We start from the raw sequence: 24160 nt of genomic DNA, 5'->3' as shown, positions 1-24160 counted from the left end.
CCGCGTATAATGACAGCCGATGCTCCTCCCCCCCGCACTATCCCCCTCCAGTTCCTCGACTCCCTCAGCGCCATGGCCAGGCGTTCGATCGCCAGCGCAAACAGCAGGGGGCACCCCTGCCTCGTCCCCCGGTACAGTCGAAAATTCTCCGACCTTCTCCCATTTGTAGCCACACTCGCCACCGGGGCCTCATACAGCAGCCGCACCCACCTAACAAATCCCTCTCCAAATCTAAACCTTTTCAACACCTTCCAAAGGTACCCCCACTCCACCCTATCAAAGGCCTTCTCCCCATCCATCGCCGCCACTATCTCCGCCTCCCCTTCCACTGCCGGCATCATTATAACATTTAAGAGCCTCCGTACATTAGCATTCAACTGCCTCCCCTTCACAAAACCCGTTTGACCCTCGTGTATGACCTGCGGCACAACGCCCTCCACCCTCCTGGCCAATACCTTTGCTCGCAGTTTCGCATCCACGTCCAGGAGCGAAATCGGTCTATATGAACCGCACTGAAGAGGATCCTTATCCCGCATCAGGATCAGTGAGTTCAGCACCCTTTTCTCAGTAAATTGTATAAGCACAAAGCAGAAGGCCACCAATATCTGAATTGGTCAGATATTGTACAAGCGATTGTGGTGATATGCCCGTAGATAATATTACATGCACTGAGCAGCATGACCTCCCACCAGGAGGTGGCGCAAGAGATCAGTCAGATGCCATCCCGCCAGCATGAGAAGGCGTGCACAAGGACAGTCGCAGATAAGAGTAGTTCCAGGAGAGTCTAAAGAAACTTTGTAATAACTTGGTCTGTATAAGATTCAAATTGTTACTTAACCACGTGTACATTAGTAAAGCATCGTTCTGGCTCAGTCACCAGCAGTTCTCATAGAAGTTACAGTGCCATTTGGCCCATCGAGTCTGCACCGGCTCCTGGAAAGAGCACCCTACCCAAGGTCAACACCTCCACCCTATCCCCATAACCCAGTAACCCCACCCAACACTAAGGGCAATTTTGGACACTAAGGGGAATTTATCACGGCCAATCCACCTAACCTGCACATCTTTGGACTGTGGGAGGAAACCGGAGCACCCGGAGGAAACCCGTGCGCACCCGGGGAGAAAGTGCAGACTCCGCACAGACAGTGACCCAAGCCGGGATTTGAACCTGGGACCCTGGAGCTGTGAAGCAATTGTGCTAACCACTATGCTACTGTGCTGCACAGTCATTGTTGGACAAAATACCAGAACACAACAGTGATAATTAATGCTTTAAAATGGAGCAAAGGGGGATTCATTCCTTAACATGTAGCTGGCAGACTAACTTTACCGTGGTTTTCAGTAGTTCAAGTTCGAAAGTCTATGGTGGATTGACTGTGGCTTTCTCAGCACTGGTAGGTAAAATGGGAAATCTAATCTAGTGAAATAATGTAGCGTTTCTCCCACATATATTGGATTAAGTATTTCCTGTTGAGTAAGTTCAACAAATTGTAGGACATGCATGCACTCTGATCATCGCAATATTACTGGATTATGTATCGACAGACTTGATAGTTTCCTGTGATGTCTTCAGCAGAGAATGCTGGTGGAATAGGGGCCGGTTTAGCTCACGGGGCTAAATCGCTGTCTTTTAAAGCAGACCAAGGCAGGCTAGCAGCACGGTTCAATTCCCGTACCAGCCTCCCCGGACAGGCGCCAGAATGTGGCGACTACGGGCTTTTCACAGTAACTTCATTGAAGCCTACTCGTGACAATAAGCGATTTTCATTTTCAGAATGTTGAGGAAGGAGAAGAGGGATAAGAGTTAATGTGGCGTTTAGTCCAAGTCCTGCATTTCGGGAAGTTAACAGGCTTTGGAGAAGGGTACATGCAGATTTACCAAAACGGTACAACGTCATGGTTGCATTATGAGAATGTTGTGTAACAAGTGAAGAGAGCACTCAGAGTGCGCACCTCTGCCACTCTGGAATACTAATTGTTGTTACAATTACACTGCTGGAGACTTTTCCCTAGTTAATGCTCTGCATCTCCAATGCTTGAAAAAAGAAATATCTCTATTTATTAAGAGCTTCCATCTCACTATTCAGGCTTCAGGCCAATCTCAAGCCAACAACCTGCTCACGTTGTGACAAGTTGCGACACAGCAGCTGTGGCAGTTGCTAACATCCTAAAACAAACAACACCCAACATTATAAAAAAAACTCCCCAGTTGGTAACTTAAAAAATTCCAGAATCCACATCTTCGCCAAAAGTCAACCAGTTCTCCCTTGGGCCATATCCTACCTGTGTTCCAAGTTTTTTTTTGGAACCTGTCCACTAGATTTTGAGGTTAGTGTTTGCAGACAAACAGACTGGCAGGCAAGGGAGAAGACGTGGCGGAGGTAGTGAGACTGGATTAATGCTTAATGAGACCAAGTTAATACTGTTTAATTCGTGATTTAGGGCAGCACGGTAGCATTGTGGATAGCACAATCGCTTCACAGCTCCAGGGTCCCAGGTTCGATTCCGGCTTGGGTCACTGTCTGTGCGGAGTCTACACACCCTCCCCCGTGTGTGGGTGGGTGGGTTTCCTCCGGGTGCTCCGGTTTCCTCCCACAGTCCAAAGATGTGCAGGTTAGGTGGATTGGCCATGATAAATTGCCCTTAGTGTCCAAAATTGCCCTTAGTGTTGGGTGGGGTTACTGGGTTATGGAGCTAGGGTGGAGGTGTTAACCTTGGGTAGGGTGCTCTTTCCAGGAGCCGGTGCAGACTCGATGGGCCGAATGGCCTCCTTCTGCACTGTAAATTCTATGTAAATCCTCTGGGGAAGAGTGATCATAATATGAGGGAATTTCATATTGTGTTTAAATGACGTGTTTAAATCCAAAATTAACATTATAAATTTAAACCAATCCATTACATAGGTGTGAGGACTGAGTTAGTGGATTAGAAAATAAAATCAGACATAAAGGCAAACGGAAAGAAGACAGTCTTAATTCTTAACAAGTAGACATTCCCTTGAGGAATAAAATAAATCTGGAAAAGTGATCAAAATGTTACGAACTAAAGAAGATAAGGCTCGTGTTAGATTAACAGAGGAAGCTTTCAGAGTTGCCAAAATGAGTAGAGGGCCTGAGGATTGGGATAGTTTTTTAAAAATTAGCAAATGCCGAAATTGATGGGCAAAAGTAGAATATGAGAGTAAACTAGCAAGACATGAAAGCAGATTGTCAGGGATCTTACAAGTATGCAGAAAGGAAGAGAGTAGCTAAAATAAATGGCGTCCCTTATAGGCAGAGAGAAGATAAATTCAAATTGGGAATAAGAACATAGCAGAGACTTTAAACAATGATATTTGGAGCGGAATCTAATTTTCCCAATGTGGGTTTTCTTGCACTGTTTGGATAACCGGTGGAGATTTTGCGTGGCTTCCATGGGGGAGTACTGAATGGATTGAGTGCCCCTGAGGCACTTTACTAGCCAGCATTGGACCGTTCCCTTGATTTTTTTGCCCTGATGGCAAAAATGCTGCCAGTGAAGAGGGGCTGGCAGCTCACGGTGTTGGCAGCACCACTGGGAGTGGTGGTAGCTGAGACTTCATCTGGAATTGTTGCTGGGTCCCTGGATTCCCGATGAATAAGAGAAGAATGGTCCAAAGATGGGGGTCAGAGACAAGGGGAGGGGAGTGGCTTTCACTCGCCCCTCTTCATGATGCAAGAAGATCCTTTGGTCGGTGGGTGGGGTGGGTGGGGGGGGGGAGGAGGAGGAGGAGGAGGGCAGCAGAGTGTCTGCCAGTGCGGGACCTGGCATAGTTTCCTGGGCAGCCTTGAGAGGCATGTGCGACTCCCAATTAATCCCTGAGCCACCACCAAATTGCGATGGGCTTGTGGATAATTGGCACCGGGCTCATTAATGTGTTTTACTGACGTTCTGTGGGTGAATTCCCATCTCCAACTTGCTTGAGGGGGAGGTTTTCCTGCCACCAGGAGACTGTCGTGTGGCCTCCCCCCTGATTAGGTGGGCCCAGCCCACCCTGTTTCTTGCTGCAGAGGGTTGGATCAAACCCTTGTCCTTTGTAATTGTCTTCACAACAGAATGCACAAAAATCGTACCAGAAATTGTGGGGACTGGAGGTCTAAGAAGAATGAAGAAAGGAAAGTAATTAATATTAACAAAGTGGAAGAAGAAATTAATGGGACTGAAATCTACAAATCTCCTGGACCTCAGAGGATTACAAAGTGGCGACAGAAATCATGAATGCTTTTGATTTTCATCTTCTGTAATTTCCTAGACTCCAGAATGGCTTGCATGGATTGGAAGATAGAAAATTTAACCTAACAGTTCAGGAAAAGCGGGAGAGAGAAAATTGGAAACTTTAAAAAAAAAAATTTAGAGTACCCAATTATTTTTTCCAATTAAGGGGCAATTTAGCGTGGCCAATTCTCCTAACCGGCACATCTTTGGGTTGTGGGGGCGAAACCCACGCAGACACGGGGAGAATGTGCAAACTCCACACGGACAGTGACCCAGGGCCGGGATTCGAACCCGGGTCCTCAGCGCTGTAGGCAGCAGTGCTAACCACTGTGCCACAGTGCTGCCCAGAAAATTGGAATCTTAAGGCTGGTTAGCCTGACATCAGTAATAGGGAAATGCACAAAGTTTCTCCGAGGGATATAGTCGCAGAGCTGTTGAAAACAATAATGTGAGTAGGTAGAGCCAGCAAAGTTTTTTTTTGAAAGGGAAATTGGGCGCGATTCTCCGCTCCCCAGGCCGGATGGGAGAATCGCGGGAATAGAGGGTGAGGAGCGGCCTCCGACGCCGTTGTGAAACACTCCGGGTTTCACGATGGCGTCGGCCGTTGCGGAGAATTCCGCCCATTGTGTTTGACAAATTTGTTACGGTATTTTTTGAGGGGGTAGCTGGCCGTGTGGATAAAGGGGACCAGTGATTAATGCATTTGGATTTTTAGAAGATATCCTGTGTCATGATAGACGCTTCATTTTTCGAGTATGTCTAAGCTGTAAATGAGTTCATTGTCTCTGTGGGTCCTCACATGAAGGACCCACAAACATGAAGGTAGATTGTAAGGGCTCCTTCACATGTACAGAAATGAAGAGATTAGTGTATACAATAGATCTTTGCTTTAATTTACCCCACTTTTAACTTGTCTTAATTTAACGTTCTGGTTTTTATTGGGACTGGTATTCACATTTAGTGCGTAGTTTTGCGTTAACTTTGTTTTGCACTCAGTTAGAGATCGACCATCTCACTCGCTGCCCCCGCGGGACCCTTCCGCTCTAGACCCTCCTGCTAGCTGACTTCTCCCACCTGCTGCCAACTCTCACCCGCTTGCGGGCCTACCTCCCCGGCTTTGCAACCCAAAGCTGCTTTCACTCTGCGGGTTTCTTCCTGCCTCTCACTGCTCGCCTCCTGAGTCCTCCCTCACGACAAGGTTTCGGGAGAGGGGAAAACGGCCACAGTGATGAGGGCCGGGACTGAGAGAGGGGAAGAGTTGAGGAGATGGCGAGTGGGATTAGATTGGATTTGTTTATTGTCACGTGTACCTCGGTACAGTGAAAAATATTTTTTTACGAGCAGCTTAACGCATCATTAGGAAGTTGAAGGAGTTTTCATACTGCTTTTATATTTCAAAATTGTTTATATTTTAAAAGTTTTTGTTTGCAAATATAGTAATTTAGTAATGTACAGCATTTAAACGTGTAGGATAAAGGGGCAGATAGAAATAAGATATTTTCTTGGGCGACAGAATCCAGAATGAACAATATACAATAGAACATTACCGCGCAGTACGGGCCCTTCAGCCCTCGATGTTGCGCCGACCTGTGAAACCACTCTGAAGCCCATCTACACTATTCCATTATCATCCATATGTTTATCCAATGACCGTTTAAATGCCCTTAATGTTGGTGAGTCCACTACTGTTGCAGGCAGTGCATTCCACGCCCTTACTACTCTCTGAGTAAAGAACCTACCTCTGACATCTGTCCTATATCTATCGCCCCTCAATTTAAAGCTATGTCCCCTCGTGCTAGCCATCACCATCCGAGGAAAAAGGCTCTCACTGTCCACCCTATCTAATCCTCTGATCATCTTGTATGCCTCAATTAAGTCACCTCTTATGTTCCACATAAGAATGTGTTGCACAGGATTGTTGTGGGGGAGGACTGTTGTCAGGCATTACGCTGAGATTCTTTGAGGAAGTGACAAAGTTAATTGATGAGGGAAGGGCTGTAGATGTCACATACATGGACTTCAGTAAAGCATTTGATAAAGTTTCCATGGCAGGTTGATGGAAAAAGTGAAGTCGTATGGAGTTCAGAGTGTACTAGCTAGATGGATAAAGAACTGGCTGGACAACAGGACACAGAGAGTAGTGGTGGAAGGGAGTGTCTCAAAATGGAGAAAGGTGACTAATGGTGTTCCACAGGGATCCGTGCTCGGACCACTGTGATATACATAAATGATCTGGACGAAGGTATAAGTGGTCTGATGAGCAAGTTTGCAGATGATACTAAGATTGATGGAGTTGCAGATAGCGAGGCGGACTGTCAGAGAATACAGCAAAATGTAAATAGATTAGAGAGTTAGGCAGAGAAATGGCGGATGGCGTTCAATCCAGGCAAATGCGAGGTGATGCACTTTGGAAGATCAAATTCAAGAGCGGACTATATGGTCAATGGAAGAGTCCTGGGGAAAATTGATGTACAGAGAGATCTGGGAGTTCAGGTCCATTGTACCCTGAAGGTGGCAACGCAGGTCGATAGAGTGGTCAAGAAGGCATACAGCATGCTTGCCTTCATCGGACGGGGTATTGAGTACAAGAGTCGGCAGGTCATGTTACAGTTGTATCGGACTTTGGTTCGGCCACATTTGGAATACTGCGTGCAGTTCTGGTCGCCATATTACAAGAAGGATGTGGATGCCTTGGAGAGGGTGCAGAGGAGGTTCACCAGGATGTTGCCTGGTATGGAGGGTGCTAGCTATGAACAAAGGTTGAGTAGATTAGGATTGTTTTCATTGGAAAGACGGAGGTTGAGGGGAGACCTGATTGAGGTCTACAAAATTATGAGAGGTATGGACAGGGTGGATAGCAACAAGCTTTTTCCAGGTCCATTGATTTGATTTGATTTATTATTGTCACATATATTAGTTATACAGTGAAAAGTATTGGGCGCGATTCTCCGCAAATGCGGCGAGTTGTAAAGGGTGCCGTGAAACTGGCCGTGTTTCACGGCAGCCTCCGCGCCCCCTCCCAGGACCCGATTCTCCCCCCCCCCCCCCCCCCCCCCCCCGGGCGGGGCTAGCAGCGGGGCCCCGTGAAGCACGGCACCGCGGGCTTAGCGACCGCCGCTAAGTCCGCGCGGCAAGCGTCACGCCGGCTGACGCGCACGATGACGTCAGCCGCGCATGCGCGGGTTGGACGGCTCCAACCCGCGCATGCGCGGATGACGTCATCATGCAGACGCGTCAAACCCGCGCATGCGCGGGCCGTCATGCCCCTCAGCCGCCCCGCGGACTGATCCTGCGGGGCGGCGGAAGGACAAATAGTGCGCGGGTATCGGACCCGCTGCCCGTGATCGGTGCCCACCGATCGCAGGCCCATGTCACCACGGCCGTGCCAATCGGTGCCATGGTTGTCCGGGACGGGCACTCTGCGCCCGTTTTCACGAACGGTGAGAGCAGGTGTGATCGCGTTCGTGAAAACGGCCGTAAAGGCCTGGGAACTCGGCCCATCAGCCTGGGGAGAATCGCTGTTTGCTGTAAAAAAACGGCGAGCAGCGATTCGTGTCGTGGGGCGGCCGTGGTGGGGGGGGATGGGGGGGGGGGGGGGGGGGGGGGAGAATAGAGGGAGGGCGTGAAAATTGTCGGGAAGGCCCGCCCGCTATTCTCCGACCCGTCGTGGGAAGCGGAGAATCCATTGTTTCTTGCATGCTGCCCTCATCATAGTTGGAGTACTGGAAGCAATCACCATTACAGGAAGGACATTAGGACAGTACTGAGCAACCTAGGCAAGTGGGTAAGGCTACATGAGTGGCCCTCCTTCATCTCCGTGTTTTGCAAGATTGAAACCATGCATGTTCACCAACCATGACTCCATGAATAAGATTAAATACATGTAAAAAAAACATTTTAATAAGGCCTTTGTAATTTTTTAACAATTTCAAGAGAAATTCAAGAGAGCGTGGAATGCCCTGCCTGCAACAGTAGTGGACTCACCAACACTAAGGGCATTCAAATGGTCATTGGATAGACATATGGACGATAAGGGAATAGTGTAAATGGGCTTTAAAGTGGTTTCACAGGTTGGCGCAACATTGAGGGCCGTAGGGCCTGTACTGCGCTGTAATGTTCTATGTACAAACAATGCATACCGTACATAGGGAAGGAAGGAGAGACTGCAGAATATAATGTTACAGTTATAACAAGGCGTAGAGAAAAGATCAACTTAATACGAGGTAGGTCCATTCAAATGTCTGATGGCAGCAGGGAAGAAGCTGTTCTTGAGTCGGTTGGTACGTGACCTCAAACTTTGGTATCTTTTTCCTGACGGAAGAAGGTGGAAGAGAATATGTCCGGGGTGCATGGGGTCCTTAATCATGCTGGCTGCCTTTCTGAGGCAGCGGGAATTACAGATAGAGTCAATGGATGGGAGGCTGGTTTGCGTGGATGGACTGGGCTACATTCACAACCTTTTGTAGTTTCCTGCGGTCTTGGGCCGAGCAGGCTCCATACCAAGCTGTGATACAACCAGAAAGAATGCTTTCTATGGTGAATCTGTAGAAGTTGAGGTGGTTTTTACATTAAATCCAGGTCGCGAGGATTATACTGTCGGAATTGGCCCATCTCTGCCTACTCTCTCCAGGTTATGTTAATGTTGGTAATCTCCTCCTCGCTCATGGGAAAGCGAGCATCTCTAACCTCTCTCAGCAGCACCTCCATTAAGGCATCAGAGAACCTGGGACAACCTTGCAACTTATTTCTCACAAAAAGCCCTTTCCAGGAATCTAACCAGGCAGTCGGGTGTAGGTGACTGTGACCTCCCTTTAAGAGGTGCGTCCACGCTTTAACTGACAACCCGGAGGCCGATCGGAGATCCTTCCCATAATCGTGTGAGCTGCCCATTCCTGACAAGATTGTCAATGGAATTTGGGAGATAAAGTGACCATCCCCAAATGATCAAGTGTTTGATGCTGCCCCTCTGTAAATGGCTCCCAGTTAAATATCCCCACCATTAAATTTTACAACAGTAGAAACCTGGGGCCGGGATTCTCCCCTACCCGGCGGGGCGGGGGGGTCCCAGCGGGATGGAGTGGCGTGAACCATTCCGGTGTCGGGCCGCCCCAAAGGTGCGGATTTCTCTGTACCTTTAGGAGCCAAGCCCTCACCGTGAGGGGCTCGGCCCCGCGCTGGAGTGGTTGGCGCCCCGCCGGCTGGCGTGGAAGGCCTTTGGCGCCACGCCAGCCGGGGCCGAAGTGACTTCGCTGGCCGGCAGAAGTCCGCGCATGCGCGGGAGCGTCAGCGGCTGCTGACGTCAACCCCGCGCATGCGCAAGGGGAGGAGGTCACGTCCGCGTCGGCCATCGCGTAGGTTATGGCCAATGCGGAAGGAAAAGAGTGCCCCCACGGCACAGGCCCGCCCGCGGATCGGTGGGCCCCGATCGCGGGCCAGGCCACCGTGGGGGCACCCACCGGGGCCAGGACCCCGGAGCCCACCCGCGCCGCCAGTCCCGCCGGTAAGGGAGGTGGTTTGATTCACGCCGGCGGGACCAGCATGACAGCGGCGGCACTTGGGCCCATCTCGGGCCGGAGAATCGCCGGGGTGTGTACCGCCAACAGGCGCGGCACGATTCCCGCCCCCACCGAATCTCTGGTGCCGGAGACTTCGGGAGACGGCGGGGGCGGGATTCACGCCGGCCCCCGGCGATTCTCCGACCCGGCGGGGGGTCGGAGAATCCAGCCCCTGAATTGGGTTTCTGAAAGAGTTATATACATATCTCCTTTTTAAAAAGAAATCCCCGTTTCTTGCAGCACACTACATTTTCTCCCATGTAAAAAATACATTCTATCAATCTTTCTTCACCTTTTAATTCCAGTTCCAGCCTCCTGCTTGACATCTTTTCAGTACACGGATGTGCTTGCACCTGATAGATATGCCAGGTATTTGTCGGAGCTGTTGACGGTTAATTTTAAAACACAAATCTTCTGATCAGCATGTAAATGAACTAATTTTTGTTAAACAAGTGCTGTTGCTCTGCAAACATGCGACGTGGTTTTTTTGCTCCGAATCACGCAGGTGTGATTTTGATGACATTCGTCACGGGTGCAATAACCTTTTCCCTAAATTTCTGCAATTCCTGTCGTGAGGTTACCCATAAATCAGTACGCTCGAGCCTTGGCAAAGCTTGAAGCATTCTGCTCAGAATGTGAGAAGGAAGGAGCTTTTTCAGAAGCTGGTTTCCCTGGAAAACCCGTGCAAGAGATACAGATGCAACTAATTCTGGAAAAAAAAAACAAGGCACGGCATTAAATAAGCTTCATTGCCTTTCTGTTGGCCAGCATAAGTTGGTTGTAATACATCAAAATTACAATTGACTGCAGGAAATTATGTAATCTTTGCATTACCACATAGGCTGTGGCACATTCAGGGGGGGGGGGGATTAAGGATGGGCAGTAAATACTGAGCAGACCTTTGACACCCACATCTCGTGAAAGAATAAAAAAATGTTGAGCTGGAAATGGAACATTTAAATTCTTTTTAAAGAATAGACGCATAGGCATACTTAAAAGGATCAAATTTAACCCAATGTCCTTTTCTTAAAAAGGCAATAAGCTCATCAACGTACATAAAAAGTTGTTTGAAGATTTTCACGGTGAAAGCAGTCGCAGTGAGAAAGATGTGCAACACAGAAGCACAATGGTTCGCACTGTTGCTTCACAGCTCCAGGGTCCCAGGTTCCATTCCCGGCATGGCTCACTGTCTGTGCGGAGTCTGCACGTTCTCCCCATGTCTGCCTGGGTTTCCTCCAGGTGCTCCGATTTCCTCCCATAAGTCCTGAAAGATGTGCTGTTAGGTAATTTGGACATTCAGAATTTTCTGATTTCTCTCTCTGTGTACCCGAACAGGCGCCGGAGTGTGGCGACTAGGGGATTTTCATTGCAGTGTTTTTTTTTGTTTTTTTTAAATTTAGATTACCCAATTATTTTTTCCAATTAAGGGGCAATTTAGCGTGGCCAATCCACTTACCCTGCACATTTTTGGGTTGTGGGGGCGAAACCCACGCAGACACGGGGAGAATGTGCAAACTCCACACGGACAGTGACCCAGAGCCGGGATCGAACCTGGGACCTCAGCGCCGTGAGGGGGTTGTGCTAACCACTAGGCCATCGTGCTGCCCCTTCATTGCAGTGTTAATGTAACCCGACTTGTGAACCGTAAAATGTGGGTGGCACGGCGGCGCAGTGGTTAGCACTGCTGCCTCACTGGGCTGAAGACCCGGGTCACTGTCCGTGTGGAGTTTGCAAAATCTCCCTGTGTCTGTGAGACCCACCCCCACAATCCAAAGATGTACAGCGTAGGTGAGTTGGCTGCACTAACTTGCCCCCTTAGTTCGAAAAGAAAATTGGCCAGGTATGTCCTGTCCACAAAAAGCAGGTCAAATCCAACACAGCCAGTTACCGGCCCATCAGTCCGTTGTATTATCAGCAAAGTGATGGAAGGTGTTGTTGACAGTGCTTTCAAGCAGTACTTATTCAGAAACACTTGCTCACTGCCACTCAGTTCGGGCTCTGCCAGGACCACCGAGCTCCTGACCTCATTACAGCCCGCGTCCAAACATGGACAAGAGACTTGCGCACTCCAGAGGTGAGAGTGACTGCCATTGACGTCAAGACCGCATTTGATCGAGTGTGGCATCAAGGAACCCTAGTAAAACTGGAGACAATGGGAATCGTGCGGAAAGCTCTCCTCGGGTTAGAGTCATGCCTGGCACAAAGGAAAGTGGTTGCGGTTGTTGGAGGTCAGTCATTCCAGGCCCCAAGACAGGACTGCAGGAGTCCATCAGTGGAATCCTGGTTCTAACCATCAGCTGCTTCATCAATGGCCTTCGTTCCATCATAAGATTGGAAGTGGGGATGTCCACTAAGGTTTTTGCAATATTCAGCAGCATTTGCGATGACTCATACACTGAAGCAACTCAAGCCATTACGCAGCAACATTTGCACGACACAGGTACCAGGCAATGACCATCTGCAATAAGAGAAAATTCAGCCATTTTCCATTGACAGTCAATGGCATTACCATCACTCAATCCCCCACTATCAACACCTGGCGGTTACCTTTGATGGAAAACTGAACTGGCCCAGTTATATAAATACTGTGACTACAAGAGCAAGTCAGAGGCCAGGAATCCTGTGGTGTGACTTCCTCCCTGACTCCCAAAGCCTCTCCTCCATTTACAAGGCACATGTCAGGAGCGTGGAAGGAATTACTCTCCATTTGCCTGGATGAGCACAGTTCCAACAACACAATCTTAACACTATCTAGGAAAAGCACCTGACTTGATTGGCACCCCATCCACCCCCTCCAACATCCAGCCCCTCTAGCACCAGTGCACAATGGTAGCTGTGTGTACCGTCTACACGATGCACAGCTCCTTCCAAACCTGCGACCTTCACACCCAAGAACAAGGGTAGATGCATGGGAGCACCACCACATGGAAATGCCCCTCCAAGCCACACTCCATCCCGATTAGGAGCAATATCATCATTACTTCACGGTCGCTGGGTCAAAATCCTGGAACTCCCTCGATAATAGCAATGCATGGGCTGCAGCGGTGCAAGAAGGTGGCTCATCACCTCCTCGAGGGCAATTTGTGATGGGCAATAAAAATGCTGGCTATCCCCTGATGCCCACATTCCGTGAAAGAATAACTTTTAGCCCGTCCTCCTATTCCTGCTGCTAAACTGTGCTTGGTCATAACATGCTGCCTCAGGTGCAGGTTCTGGGGTTCTGTATGCTTGACCAATCCATCAAACACCCCCTCCTCCTCGTCTACCATATTTTCTTCCCCTGAAGGAGATGCGTTTTGTAAGTCTTCACAGATATCCGAGTGGCTGTTTTTCATCCAGCTGATGCATTTTGGCAGTCAATTCAGATGTGGCAAGGAACATAACTTGGTTGACCCTGCCCTCACCTGACCCATCTAATATGAACCACTCGATAGTTGGCCACTGCTGGATTGTCATTACCCTAGCTCAGGGTGCTGATGCCAATTATATCACCCCCTGATGCTGCTTCAGCACCTGAGAACAGGGGCTTCTAACCTGGAACTTTGTCTCAGAAATACAACAATTGATACCTTTATCCACCTGATTGGTTCGAGGAGTTGTGACGGATTGCTTCCAAGTCGATACAATCTGGTAGAGTACAAACAGTAGAAAAACGACACCTTGTTTTCCAGCATTGATCTCTCAACTTGACGTTAAATGACTTTAAGGGAACAAATAACAAGGGACATAAAATCTGGGATAAACAAAATCTTGTATGTATTGATTCAAACTCCCGTACCAGCCTCCCCGGCGCCGGAATGTGGCGACTAGGGGCTTTTCACAGTAACTTCATTGAAGCCTACTCGTGACAATAAGCGATTTTCATTTCATTACTTTATTATAACGAGCATTGAATGGGGCGGCACGGTAGCATAGTGGTTAGCACTATTGCTTCACAACCCCAGGGTCCCGGGTTCGATTCCCCGCTGGGTCACTGTCTGTGTGGAGTCTGCACGTTCTCCCCATATCTGCGTGGGTTTCCTCCAGGTGCTCTGGTTTCCTCCCACAAGTCCCGAAAGGCATGCGTGTTAGGTAAATTGGACATTCTGAATTCTCCCTCAGTGTTTCCGAACAGGCGCAGGAATGTGGTAACTAGGGGCTTTTCACAGTAACTTCTTTGCAATGTTAATGTAAAGCCTACTTGTGACACTAATAAAGATGGTTATTATTAAATTATTAAACACCACCAATTTTCCACCATTACAATCATACTGTCAGTTGACCTACTTCCATATGCACACATTTGTGTATCATAAAAAGTAAACGATTAGCGTCCCTAATTTTGCTGTGTTTAGCCAACCTGCAGCAATAAATAGTTCCTGATAGACGGGGAATAGCACATAGAACATACAGTGCAGAAGGAGGCCATTCGGCCCATCGAGTCTGCACCGACCCACTTTAAGCCCTCACTTCCACCCTATCCCCGTAACCCAACAACCCCTCCTAACATTTTTTGGACACTAAATGCAGCTTATCACGGCCAATCCACCTAACCTGCACGTCTTTGGGAGGGAGCCCATGCAGACACTGGGAGAATGTGCAGACTCCGCACAGACAGTGACCCAGCGGCGAATCGGACCTGGGACCCTGGCGCTGTGAAGCCACAGTGCTAGCTACTTGTGCTACCGTGCCGCCCCAAGTAGTCAGTGAAAATTGTACCAACTGCGGGCTCTGAATGACGAGAGCGACTACAATGTTGATATTCTTTATGCGAGGGCCGCCGCCGCGTCTTGTGCGGAAATATTACACGTTGTGGTGACTAAATAATGTTCAATTCCTTCTTTATCTTTAACAGGCTGGATTGATTCGGGCAGACACTGGTGATTTTTTCATTGAGCCACTGGAAAAAGGGCAGCAGGCACAGGAGGAAAAAGGTCGTGTGCATGTGGTGTATCGTAGGTCATCTGTCAAACAAGCACGCCCAAAAGATCTACACGTTGAAGGTACTGAAAGGACTAATGGCTTCTGAAAGTTTCAGCTTTTTTGGGGGGCGGGGGGGGGGGGGGGGGGGGGGGGGGGGGGGAAGAGAGAGAGAGAGAGAGAGAGAGAGATCTTGTTAGAAACAAAAATCTTGGTTGATTATGTCATTGAAGCCAGTGTACATTCTGCATACAAATATTGCACGATATTAAATACTCCTTAGTATTTTAGTTCTGAATCAGTTATCATTTTTTAATCCTTTTGTGGATTTTAGCAGAATTCTGAAGAACTTCTCTTCGATTGTTTGTCAAAAGTTGATCACGAAAATCTCGTCAATTGATAGTTTGAGGTACTGCTTCGTAATTATGTGACACATTAACTGACATAACTTGTCTCTACCGGCTGCTGCAGCCTGTTCCTTTCAATGCTCAGCATTCCTGTGTGGTGTGGGTGGCACGGTAGCACAGGGGTTAGCTCTGTCGCCTCACAACGCCAGGGCTCCCAGGTTCGATTCCCGGCTTGGGGCGCTGTCTGTGCGGAGTCTGCACGTTCTCCCCGTGTCTGCGTGGGTTTCCTGCGGGTGCTCGATGGGCCAAACGGCCTCCTTCTACACCGTAGATCCTGTGATTCTGTAAGGGCATTCCTGCTCAACTTCAGTTCATCATACATCGAGAGTCGCGATGAAAAAAGGAACATTTGAAAGACTGAAATACTTGGATACTCTTTGAGATCTCTAGGCTCAGCACCATTTTGTTTTTTGTCTGCATACACTGCATTGAAGCACATTAGGAAGTTTTGTTGTTAATGGTGCCGTTTGCGTGTCATAGGCCGCATTCTGAGGGTAAAGGTTGGTGATGTTGTTCAGTCAGTGTCCATTGCTGGGCCAGGTATTCTGGCATTCATAGTCTTATTAAATATGAAATCTGAAAGTCAGTCTCCTGAAATGATACTCTGTTCAATCCAGTTATATTTTTATTACCTCACTTGAGACTGAGAATGTTAGTATGATGAATTTGTATGCAATAGGCATCAATATTCTTTGGCTCCAATATTCTTTGGCTTGAATTGAAATCCTGACCTTGGCTGAAGTCCAGATTTGCCAAATTTGCCAGATTTGGACGGTATTGTTCAAGTTCGTTCACCGAGCCCAATTTCAGGGCAGAAAGTAATGGCCTTGAGATTTGCTCCAAATTCAATTTTGGCTGACCCCATAACATATACCAGAGTGTAAGGCGGTAAATCATTGCGATAAACATTTGTAAAGATGCGTATTTTGGATAGCCAAGCCAAGCCAGTGCGAGAATTTACTGAAGGTGGAGTTCCTGATGTACAAGAAAGAGCGACTTAGTTTTGCGTTTACTCTTTATTTATTATTCCACCTGAGGACTGATTATTCCAATTTTGGGGCCTGGCATAGATTAGGCTGTAATTCTACATAACACTTATCTGCATTATTCTGTGATTTTTGTTTTCCATAAAAGGAAACATAATTCAGATGAACCAAAAAATATGTTGGACATTTGAAGCAAGACGTGACAGATTAACCAAGAATTTGAATCTAGAACGTTCTAGAACATAGAACATAGAACATAGAACGATACAGCGCAGTACAGGCCCTTCGGCCCTCGATGTTGCACCGACATGGAAAAAACTAAAGGCCATCTAACCTACACTATGCCCTTATCATCCATATGCTTATCCAATAAATTTTTAAATGCCCTCAATGTTGGCGAGTTCACTACTGTTGCAGGTAGGGCATTCCACGGCCTCACCACTCTTTGCGTAAAAAACCCACCTCTGACCTCTGTCCTATATCTATTACCCCTCAATTTAAGGCTATGTCCCCTCGTGCTAGCCACCTCCATCCGCGGGAGAAGGCTCTCGCTGTCCACCCTATCTAACCCTCTGATCATTTTGTATGCCTCTATTAAGTCACCTCTTAACCTTCTTCTCTCTAACGAAAACAACATCAAGTCCATCAGCCTTTCCTCATAAGATTTTCCCTCCATACCAGGCAACATCCTGGTAAATCTCCTCTGCACCCGTTCCAAAGCTTCCACGTCCTTCCTATAATGAGGCGACCAGAACTGTACGCAATACTCCAAATGCGGCCGTACTAGAGTTTTGTACAACTGCAACATGACCTCATGGCTCCGGAACTCAATCCCTCTACCAATAAAAGCCAACACACCATAGGCCTTCTTCACAACCCTATCAACCTGGGTGGCAACTTTCAGGGATCTATGTACATGGACACCGAGATCCCTCTGCTCATCCACACTGCCAAGAATTTTACCATTAGCCAAATATTCCACATTTCTGTTATTCTTTCCAAAGTGAATCACCTCACACTTCTCCACATTAAACTCCATTTGCCACCTCTCAGCCCAGCTCTGCAGCTTATCTATGTCCCTCTGTAACCTGCAACATCCTTCCGCACTGTCTACAACTCCACCGACTTTAGTGTCGTCTGCAAATTTACTCACCCATCCTTCTGCGCCCTCCTCTAGGTCATTTATAAAAATGACAAACAGCAACGGCCCCAGAACAGATCCTTGTGGTACGCCACTCGTAACTGAACTCCATTCTGAACATTTCCCATCAACTACCACTCTCTGTCTTCTTTCAACTAGCCAATTTCTGATCCACATCTCTAAATCACCCTCAATCCCCAGCCTTCGTATTTTTTGCAATAGCCGACCGTGGGGAACCTTATCAAACGCTTTACTGAAATCCATATACACCACATCAACTGCTCTACCCTCGTCTACCTGTTCAGTCACCTTCTCAAAGAACTCGATAAGGTTTGTGAGGCATGACCTACCCTTCACAAAACCATGCTGACTGTCCCTAATCATATTATTCCTATCTAGATGATTATAAATCGTATCTTTTATAATCCTCTCCAAGACTTTACCCACCACAGACGTTAGGCTCACCGGCCTATAGTTACCGGGGTTATCTCTACTCCCCTTCTTGAACAAAGGGACCACATTAGCTATCCTCCAGTCCTCTGGCACTATTCCTGTAGCCAATGATGACCTAAAAATCAAAGCCAAAGGCTCAGCAATCTCTTCCCTGGCTTCCCAGAGAATCCTAGGATAAATCCCATCCGGCCCCGGGGACTTATCTATTTTCACCTTGTCCAGAATTGCCAACACTTCTTCCCTACGCACCTCAATGCCATCTATCCTAATAGCCTGGGTCTCAGCATTCTCCTCCACAATATTATCTTTTTCTTGAGTGAATACTGACGAAAAGTATTCATTTAGTATCTCGCTTATCTCCTCAGCCTCCACACACAACTTCCCACCACTGTCCTTGACTGGCCCTACTCTTACCCTAGTCATTCTTTTATTCCTGACATACCTATAGAAAGCTTTTGGGTTTTCCTTGATCCTACCTGCCAAAGACTTCTCATGTCCCCTCCTTGCTCGTCTCAGCTCTCTCTTTAGATCCTTCCTCGCTTCCTTGTAACTATCAAGCGCCCCAACTGAAACTTCACGCCTCATCTTCACATAGGCCTCCTTCTTCCTCTTAACAAGAGATTCCACTTCTTTGGTAAACCACGGTTCCCTCGCTCGACCCCTTCCTCCCTGCCTGACTGGTACGTACTTATCAAGAACATGCAATAGCTGTTCCTTGAACAAGCTCCACATATCCAGTGTGCCCAACCCTTGCAGCCTACTTCTCCAACCAACACATCCTAAGTCATGTCTAATGGCATCATAATTGCCCTTCCCCCAGCTATAACTCTTGCCCTGCGGGGTATACTTATCCCTTTCCATCACTAACGTAAAGGTCACCGAATTGTGGTCACTGTTTCCAAAGTGCTCACCTACCTCCAGATCTAACACCTGGCCTGGTTCATTACCCAAAACCAAATCCAATGTGGCCTCGCCTCTTGTTGGCCTGTCAACATATTGTGTCAGGAAACCCTCCTGCACACATTGTACAAAGAATGACCCATCTAATGTACTCGAACTATATCTTTTCCAGTCAATATTTGGAAAGTTAAAGTCTCCCATAACAACTACCCTGTTACTTTCGCTCTTTTCCAGAATCATCTTCGCCATCCTTTCCTCTACATCCCTAGAACTATTAGGTGGCCTATAGAAAACTCCCAACAGGGTGACCTCTCCTTTCCTGTTTCTAACCTCAGCCCATACTACCTCGGAAGAAGAGTCCCCATCTAGCATCCTTTCCGCCACCGTAATACTGTCCTTGACTAGCAGCGCCACACCTCCCCCTCTTTTGCCCCCTTCTCTGAGCTTACTAAAACACCTAAACCCCGGAACCTGCAACAACCATTCCTGTCCCTGCTCTATCCATGTCTCTGAAATGGCCACAACATCGAAGTCCCAGGTACCAATCCATGCTGCCAGTTCCCCAACCTTATTTCGTATACTCCTGGCATTGAAGTAGACACACTTCAAACCACCTACCTGAACACTGGCACCCTCCTGCGAAGTCAAATCTGTGCTCCTGACCTCTATACTCTCAATCTCCCGTACCCCAAAACTACAATCCAGGTTCCCATGCCCCTGCTGAATTAGTTTAAACCCCCCCAAAGAGCACTAACAAATCTCCCCCCCAGGATATTGGTGCCCCTCAGGTTCAGATGTAGACCATCCTGTCTATAGAGGTCCCACCTTCCCCAGAAAGAGCCCCAGTTATCCAGAAATCTGAATCCCTCCCGCCTGCACCATCCCTGTAGCCACGTGTTTAATTGCTCTCTCTCCCTATTCCTCATCTCACTATCACGTGGCACGGGCAACAACCCAGAGATAACAACTCTGTTTGTTCTAGCTCTGAGCTTCCATCCTAGCTCCCTAAAGGCCTGCCTGACATCCTTGTCCCCTTTCCTACCTATGTCGTTAGTGCCAATGTGGACTACGACTTGGGGCTGCTCCCCCTCCCCCTTAAGGACCCGGAAAACACGATCCGAGACATCACGTACCCTTGCACCTGGGAGGCAACATACCAAACGTGAGTCTCTCTCGCTCCCACAAAATCTCCTATCTGTGCCCCTGACTATTGAGTCCCCAATTACTAATGTTCTACTCCTTTCCCCCCTTCCCTTCTGAGCAACAGGGACAGACTCCGTGCCAGAGGCCCGTACCCCATATGGCACTTGGAGAAGCCTTGGATTTGAAATGTTTTTTGACTGATATTTAATTTAGGATGCCTTGATAATTCACTCCTATATAATTGTAATCTGCATAATGTAAAAATGATTTTTTTTTGTATTAAAAAAAAACTTCTTCATAAGCAATAGTGTGATGAATATAAGAAATTGGTATATATATTGTATTTTTGTGGCAGTAATGGTATTAAAAACCTGGGTTATGGTTCATATTTGTTGCAGTAATATTGTTAAATAATATAGGTTAAGGTACCCAGACTGTGGGTGTGTCTGCTAAAGCTGTAATTAAGAAGTCGTAAAAGGTGAGCTCATGATTGATTCTAAACATTTATCCGTTTACATATAGAGGACTAATTGCATATTGTTATGATTGCTGAAGATTCCCTGTGGAGTAGATCATTTATGAGGGGTTATATTTAGTCCTGACTAAGCAAGTCATGTGAATCTTAGTGAGATACAGACAATGTAATTCATGGGAGGAGCCAGGTCTGTCATTTTACAGTTTGCCATAGAATTTGAGTCCGACGAGGCAGAAGGGTATACATTTGAACAGTAATTCTGCCAAATGCTGTTAGGTTGAGCAGAAGTATACTGGTGTACAAAAATCTCTACACAACTAAGCAAGTAATCTGCTAACTTTATTAGCACTTGAACTGTATTGGGTAGCTTAATTGGAGTCAATAGCAGGTATAGCATAGATAGCAAGTTTAAAATTTTCCTTGTGTTTAAGAATTGTTTAACTGATAATTGTAAAGCTATTTTTGGTGATATTGATGTGGCTAATTCTGTGTTTAAATTAAAGTTTGTTTTAACATAAAAAATACCTATTGGTTAGAGTCATCACACCTGGGGTGAAGTATCCTTTTCACACAGTTTTACAAATTTAAAGAAATTGTTTTGGGTTTCTCGTCCGGTTTACGAACAATGGCCGTTGTCACCAGTTGATCCTGATGCTCTCCACGATGAAATGTGGCAATAGAAGCAAAATAATAACAGATGGTGAGTGAATTACTGCAAAGTATGGCGAGTGTCCCTGAGCTTTCGGCTGACGCAATTTGTTGGCCCACGTCCAATTTGAGACCACACACATCTGCAATTCATACCTCATCATTCGGTAGTCTGAAGGCACTCCAACTATACTGTTCCTAGATTTTATTAACCAATTTGAGAATGGTTGTAAACTGCTCTGCTTAGTTGGTTATTAATATTTCTCGTTTTGTTACTTCATTGCTTCCTCCTTCTCTCGATTTACCATCAATCACTCAAGAGATTGCACTTCTTGTAATTCTGTGTAGCGCAGGCTATGGTGGGCAGGTTCCAGGTCAAAACCACTCGTAGCACCCTTCTGAACGGGAGCACTTTGATCTCACTATCTTAACGCACTCCGACATTTTCTCCACGGTTCTAGAACTAGTCGTCGACGTCCGCACGACCAGTTTTCTCAGTTTGAAATGAAATGAAAAACGCTTATTGTCACAATTAGGCTTGAATGAAGTTACTGTGAAAATCCCCTAGTCGCCACATTCCGGCGCCTGTTCGGGGAGGCTGGTCCGGGAATTGAGCCGTGCTGCTGGCTTGCCTTGGTCTGCTATTCAAAGCCAGCGATTTAGCCCAGTGTGCTAAACCAGCCCCAGTGAGTTCCAGCAATCCAGTTTCCTAAGCAGCTACCGGTCACAGTTACCAGTGCCTTGCTGTGTGTCTGAAGCTGTAGTTCTCTGGCCTCTTTTTATTTTGTAGACAGTTCTGCTTTGACCTCCGACCTCTCCTGTGGTTTCTATTTTATCAGGGGCAGCACGGTAGCATGGTGGTTAGCATAAATGCTTCACAGCTCCAGGGTCCCAGGTTCGATTCCCGGCTGGGTCACTGTCAGTGTGGAGTCTGCATGTCCTCCCCGTGTGTGCGTGGGTTTTCTCCGGGTGCTCCGGTTTCCTCCCACAGTCCAAAGATGTGCGGGTTAGGTGGATTGGCCATGATAAATTGCCCGTAGTGTCCTAATAGTAAGGTTAAGGGGGGGAGTTGTCGGGTTACGGGTATAGGGTGGATACGTGGGTTTGAGTAGGGTGATCATTGCTCGGCACAACATCGAGGGCCGAAGGGCCTGTTCTGTGCTGTACTGTTCTATGTTCTATGTCCGAGGTCAGGTTCATATACAGTCACTGTATATCCCAAGGGTTTGTCCGTAATGTCTTCACAGTTAGGGTATGTGTTCCATGCGATTCCTTTATTATTCTGTTCTTATTTATAACCTCCACATTGCCCCTTCGGTGCCATTATCTGAAAACATGGTGGCTGCCTCTGTACGTGGCCGGTGGCACTCTATTCTACCTCCACCGCACCGCCATTGATTTCAGCGCTGTTGCTGTGCTACAGAATTGTTACTGCACAGGATGAGGCCCTTTAGCCCTCTGCACCAGCTTTCTGAGTGAGCAATTCACCCAGTGCCATTCTCCCACCTTCCTCCTGTAACTTGTGCGGAAAACAGCCTAATTTCCTTTTGAATGCTATTCATTCATGGAATGTGGGAGTTTCTGGCTGGGGCAAGATTCCCCATTGCCCTTGAACCACGTGCATTTCAGAGAGCATTTTAAGAGTCAACCACATTGCTGTGGATCTGGAGTCACATGTAGGCCAGACCAGGGAAGGATGGAAGGGTTCCTTACTGAAGGACATTAGCGAACCGGATGACAACCGACATGGTTTCATGGTCATCATTAGACTTTTCATTCCAGATTTTTTGACTTCTGTTGTGGTGGGATTTGAACCCGGGTTCCCAGAACATTACCCTGGATCTCTGGATCGCTTGTCCAGCAACAATACGCCACCGCCTCCCCCTATCTGTGTTTTGAACAGACTTAATGATGCTCGGCAGCATGGCAGCAGGCCAAGGACAGACATGTGGGCACGAGAGCAAGGTGCTGAGTTAAAATGGCAAGCAGCAGGAAGATTGGGGTTATGATTGGGGACTGAGTGTGGGTGTTCCGCAAAGCGATCACCCAGTCTGCGTTTAGCCTCCCCAATGTAGAAGAGACTGCATTGGGGGCAGCGAATACAATAGACCAAGTAAGTAAGTACAAGTGAAACACTGCTTAATTTGAAGGGGTATTGAAAGGTTAGGGGCTGTTTAGCACACTGAGCTAAATCGCTGGCTTTGAAAGCCGACCAAGGCAGGCCAGCAGCACGGTTTGATTCCCGTAACAGCCTCCCCAAACAGGCGCCGGAATGTGGCGACTAGGGGCTTTTCACAGTAACTTCATTGAACCCTCCTCGTGACGATAAGCGATTTTCATTTCATTTTTCAAAGGTGTGGAGGGAGGAGGTAAAGGGGGCAGGGACTGCACCTTCTGCGATTGCAAGGGAAAGTGCTGTGGAAAGGGTGTGGGGATTGGACGTGATGGAGAAGTGGGCCACTGGGGGATACCCACCTTCCTTTGATGGGCAGCACGGTAGCATTGTGGATAGCGCAATTGCTTCACAGCTCCAGGGTCCCAGGTTCGATTCCAGCTTGGGTCACTGTCTGTGCGGAGTCTGCACATCCTCCCCGTGTCTGCGTGGGTTTCCTCCGGGTGCTCCGGTTTCCTCCCACAGCCCAAAGATGTGCAGGTTAGGTGGATTGGCCATGATAAATTGCCCTTAGTGTCCAAAATTGCCCTTAGTGCTGGGTGGGGTTACTGAGTTATAGGGATAGGGTGGAGGTGTTGACCTTGGGTAGGGTGCTCTTTCCAAGAGCCGGTTCAGACTCGATGGGGCGAATGGCCTCCTTCTGCACTGTAAATTCTATGTAAATTCCTCTTCAAATAATACCAGGCTGGAAGGACCACATTTAAAGGTATCATCCAAAACTTCAGATAATGCAGTGACTCCACAGTAATGTGCTGTATAATTCGGCCAAGTGAAGATATGGAATTGGGATTCGGCCTACAATATTTTGACTGGGCTAAACTGATAGCCAGAAGCCAATCTTTCTTGTGTATCTACCCTGTGTAATTTTCTTCGAAAGACATTTTCCCTTGCAACCTCTCCCTGTCTTCAAAAGTATCTGAAAAACCTAATATCTCAGAGCGTGGCTTCTGTGTTATTTCCTCTCCTTCCCATTCCCCTCCCCCATCAATTCAATTAATTTCCTGTTTGGTCTCGATCTCTCCCCCATCATAATGTGCTCTGAAATATTTTCCGAAGCGAGACATAAATGTAAGTTGGTGCTGAGGGAACTGGTCCAGACAGCACTTCCTTTCTCCGGGATGTAGCACTGTGCTGCCTCTTAGTAATC

The 24160-nt window shown here is 47.5% G+C and overlaps 1 protein-coding gene across 3 annotated transcripts in view; it reads left to right on the top strand.

Annotated features, from left to right (window-relative positions):
• The first annotated feature begins 487 nt into the window (after window positions 1–487).
• Window positions 488–24160, top strand: part of LOC119956043 (A disintegrin and metalloproteinase with thrombospondin motifs 14-like) — a 180686-nt gene continuing 157013 nt past the window's right edge. For all 3 annotated transcript variants that reach the window (XM_038782814.1, XM_038782813.1, XM_038782812.1), the window contains exons 1-2: window positions 488–544; window positions 14623–14770. In XM_038782814.1, coding sequence (XP_038638742.1) covers window positions 503–544; window positions 14623–14770 — 190 coding nt within the window. In that variant the 5' untranslated portion in view covers window positions 488–502. The remainder of the gene's footprint in view (window positions 545–14622; window positions 14771–24160) is intronic.

The sequence above is a fragment of the Scyliorhinus canicula genome, chromosome 22, assembly GCF_902713615.1.
Source record: "Scyliorhinus canicula chromosome 22, sScyCan1.1, whole genome shotgun sequence".
NCBI classification, from domain to species: domain Eukaryota; kingdom Metazoa; phylum Chordata; class Chondrichthyes; order Carcharhiniformes; family Scyliorhinidae; genus Scyliorhinus; species Scyliorhinus canicula.
This window is presented reverse-complemented; position numbering and strand designations above follow the sequence as displayed.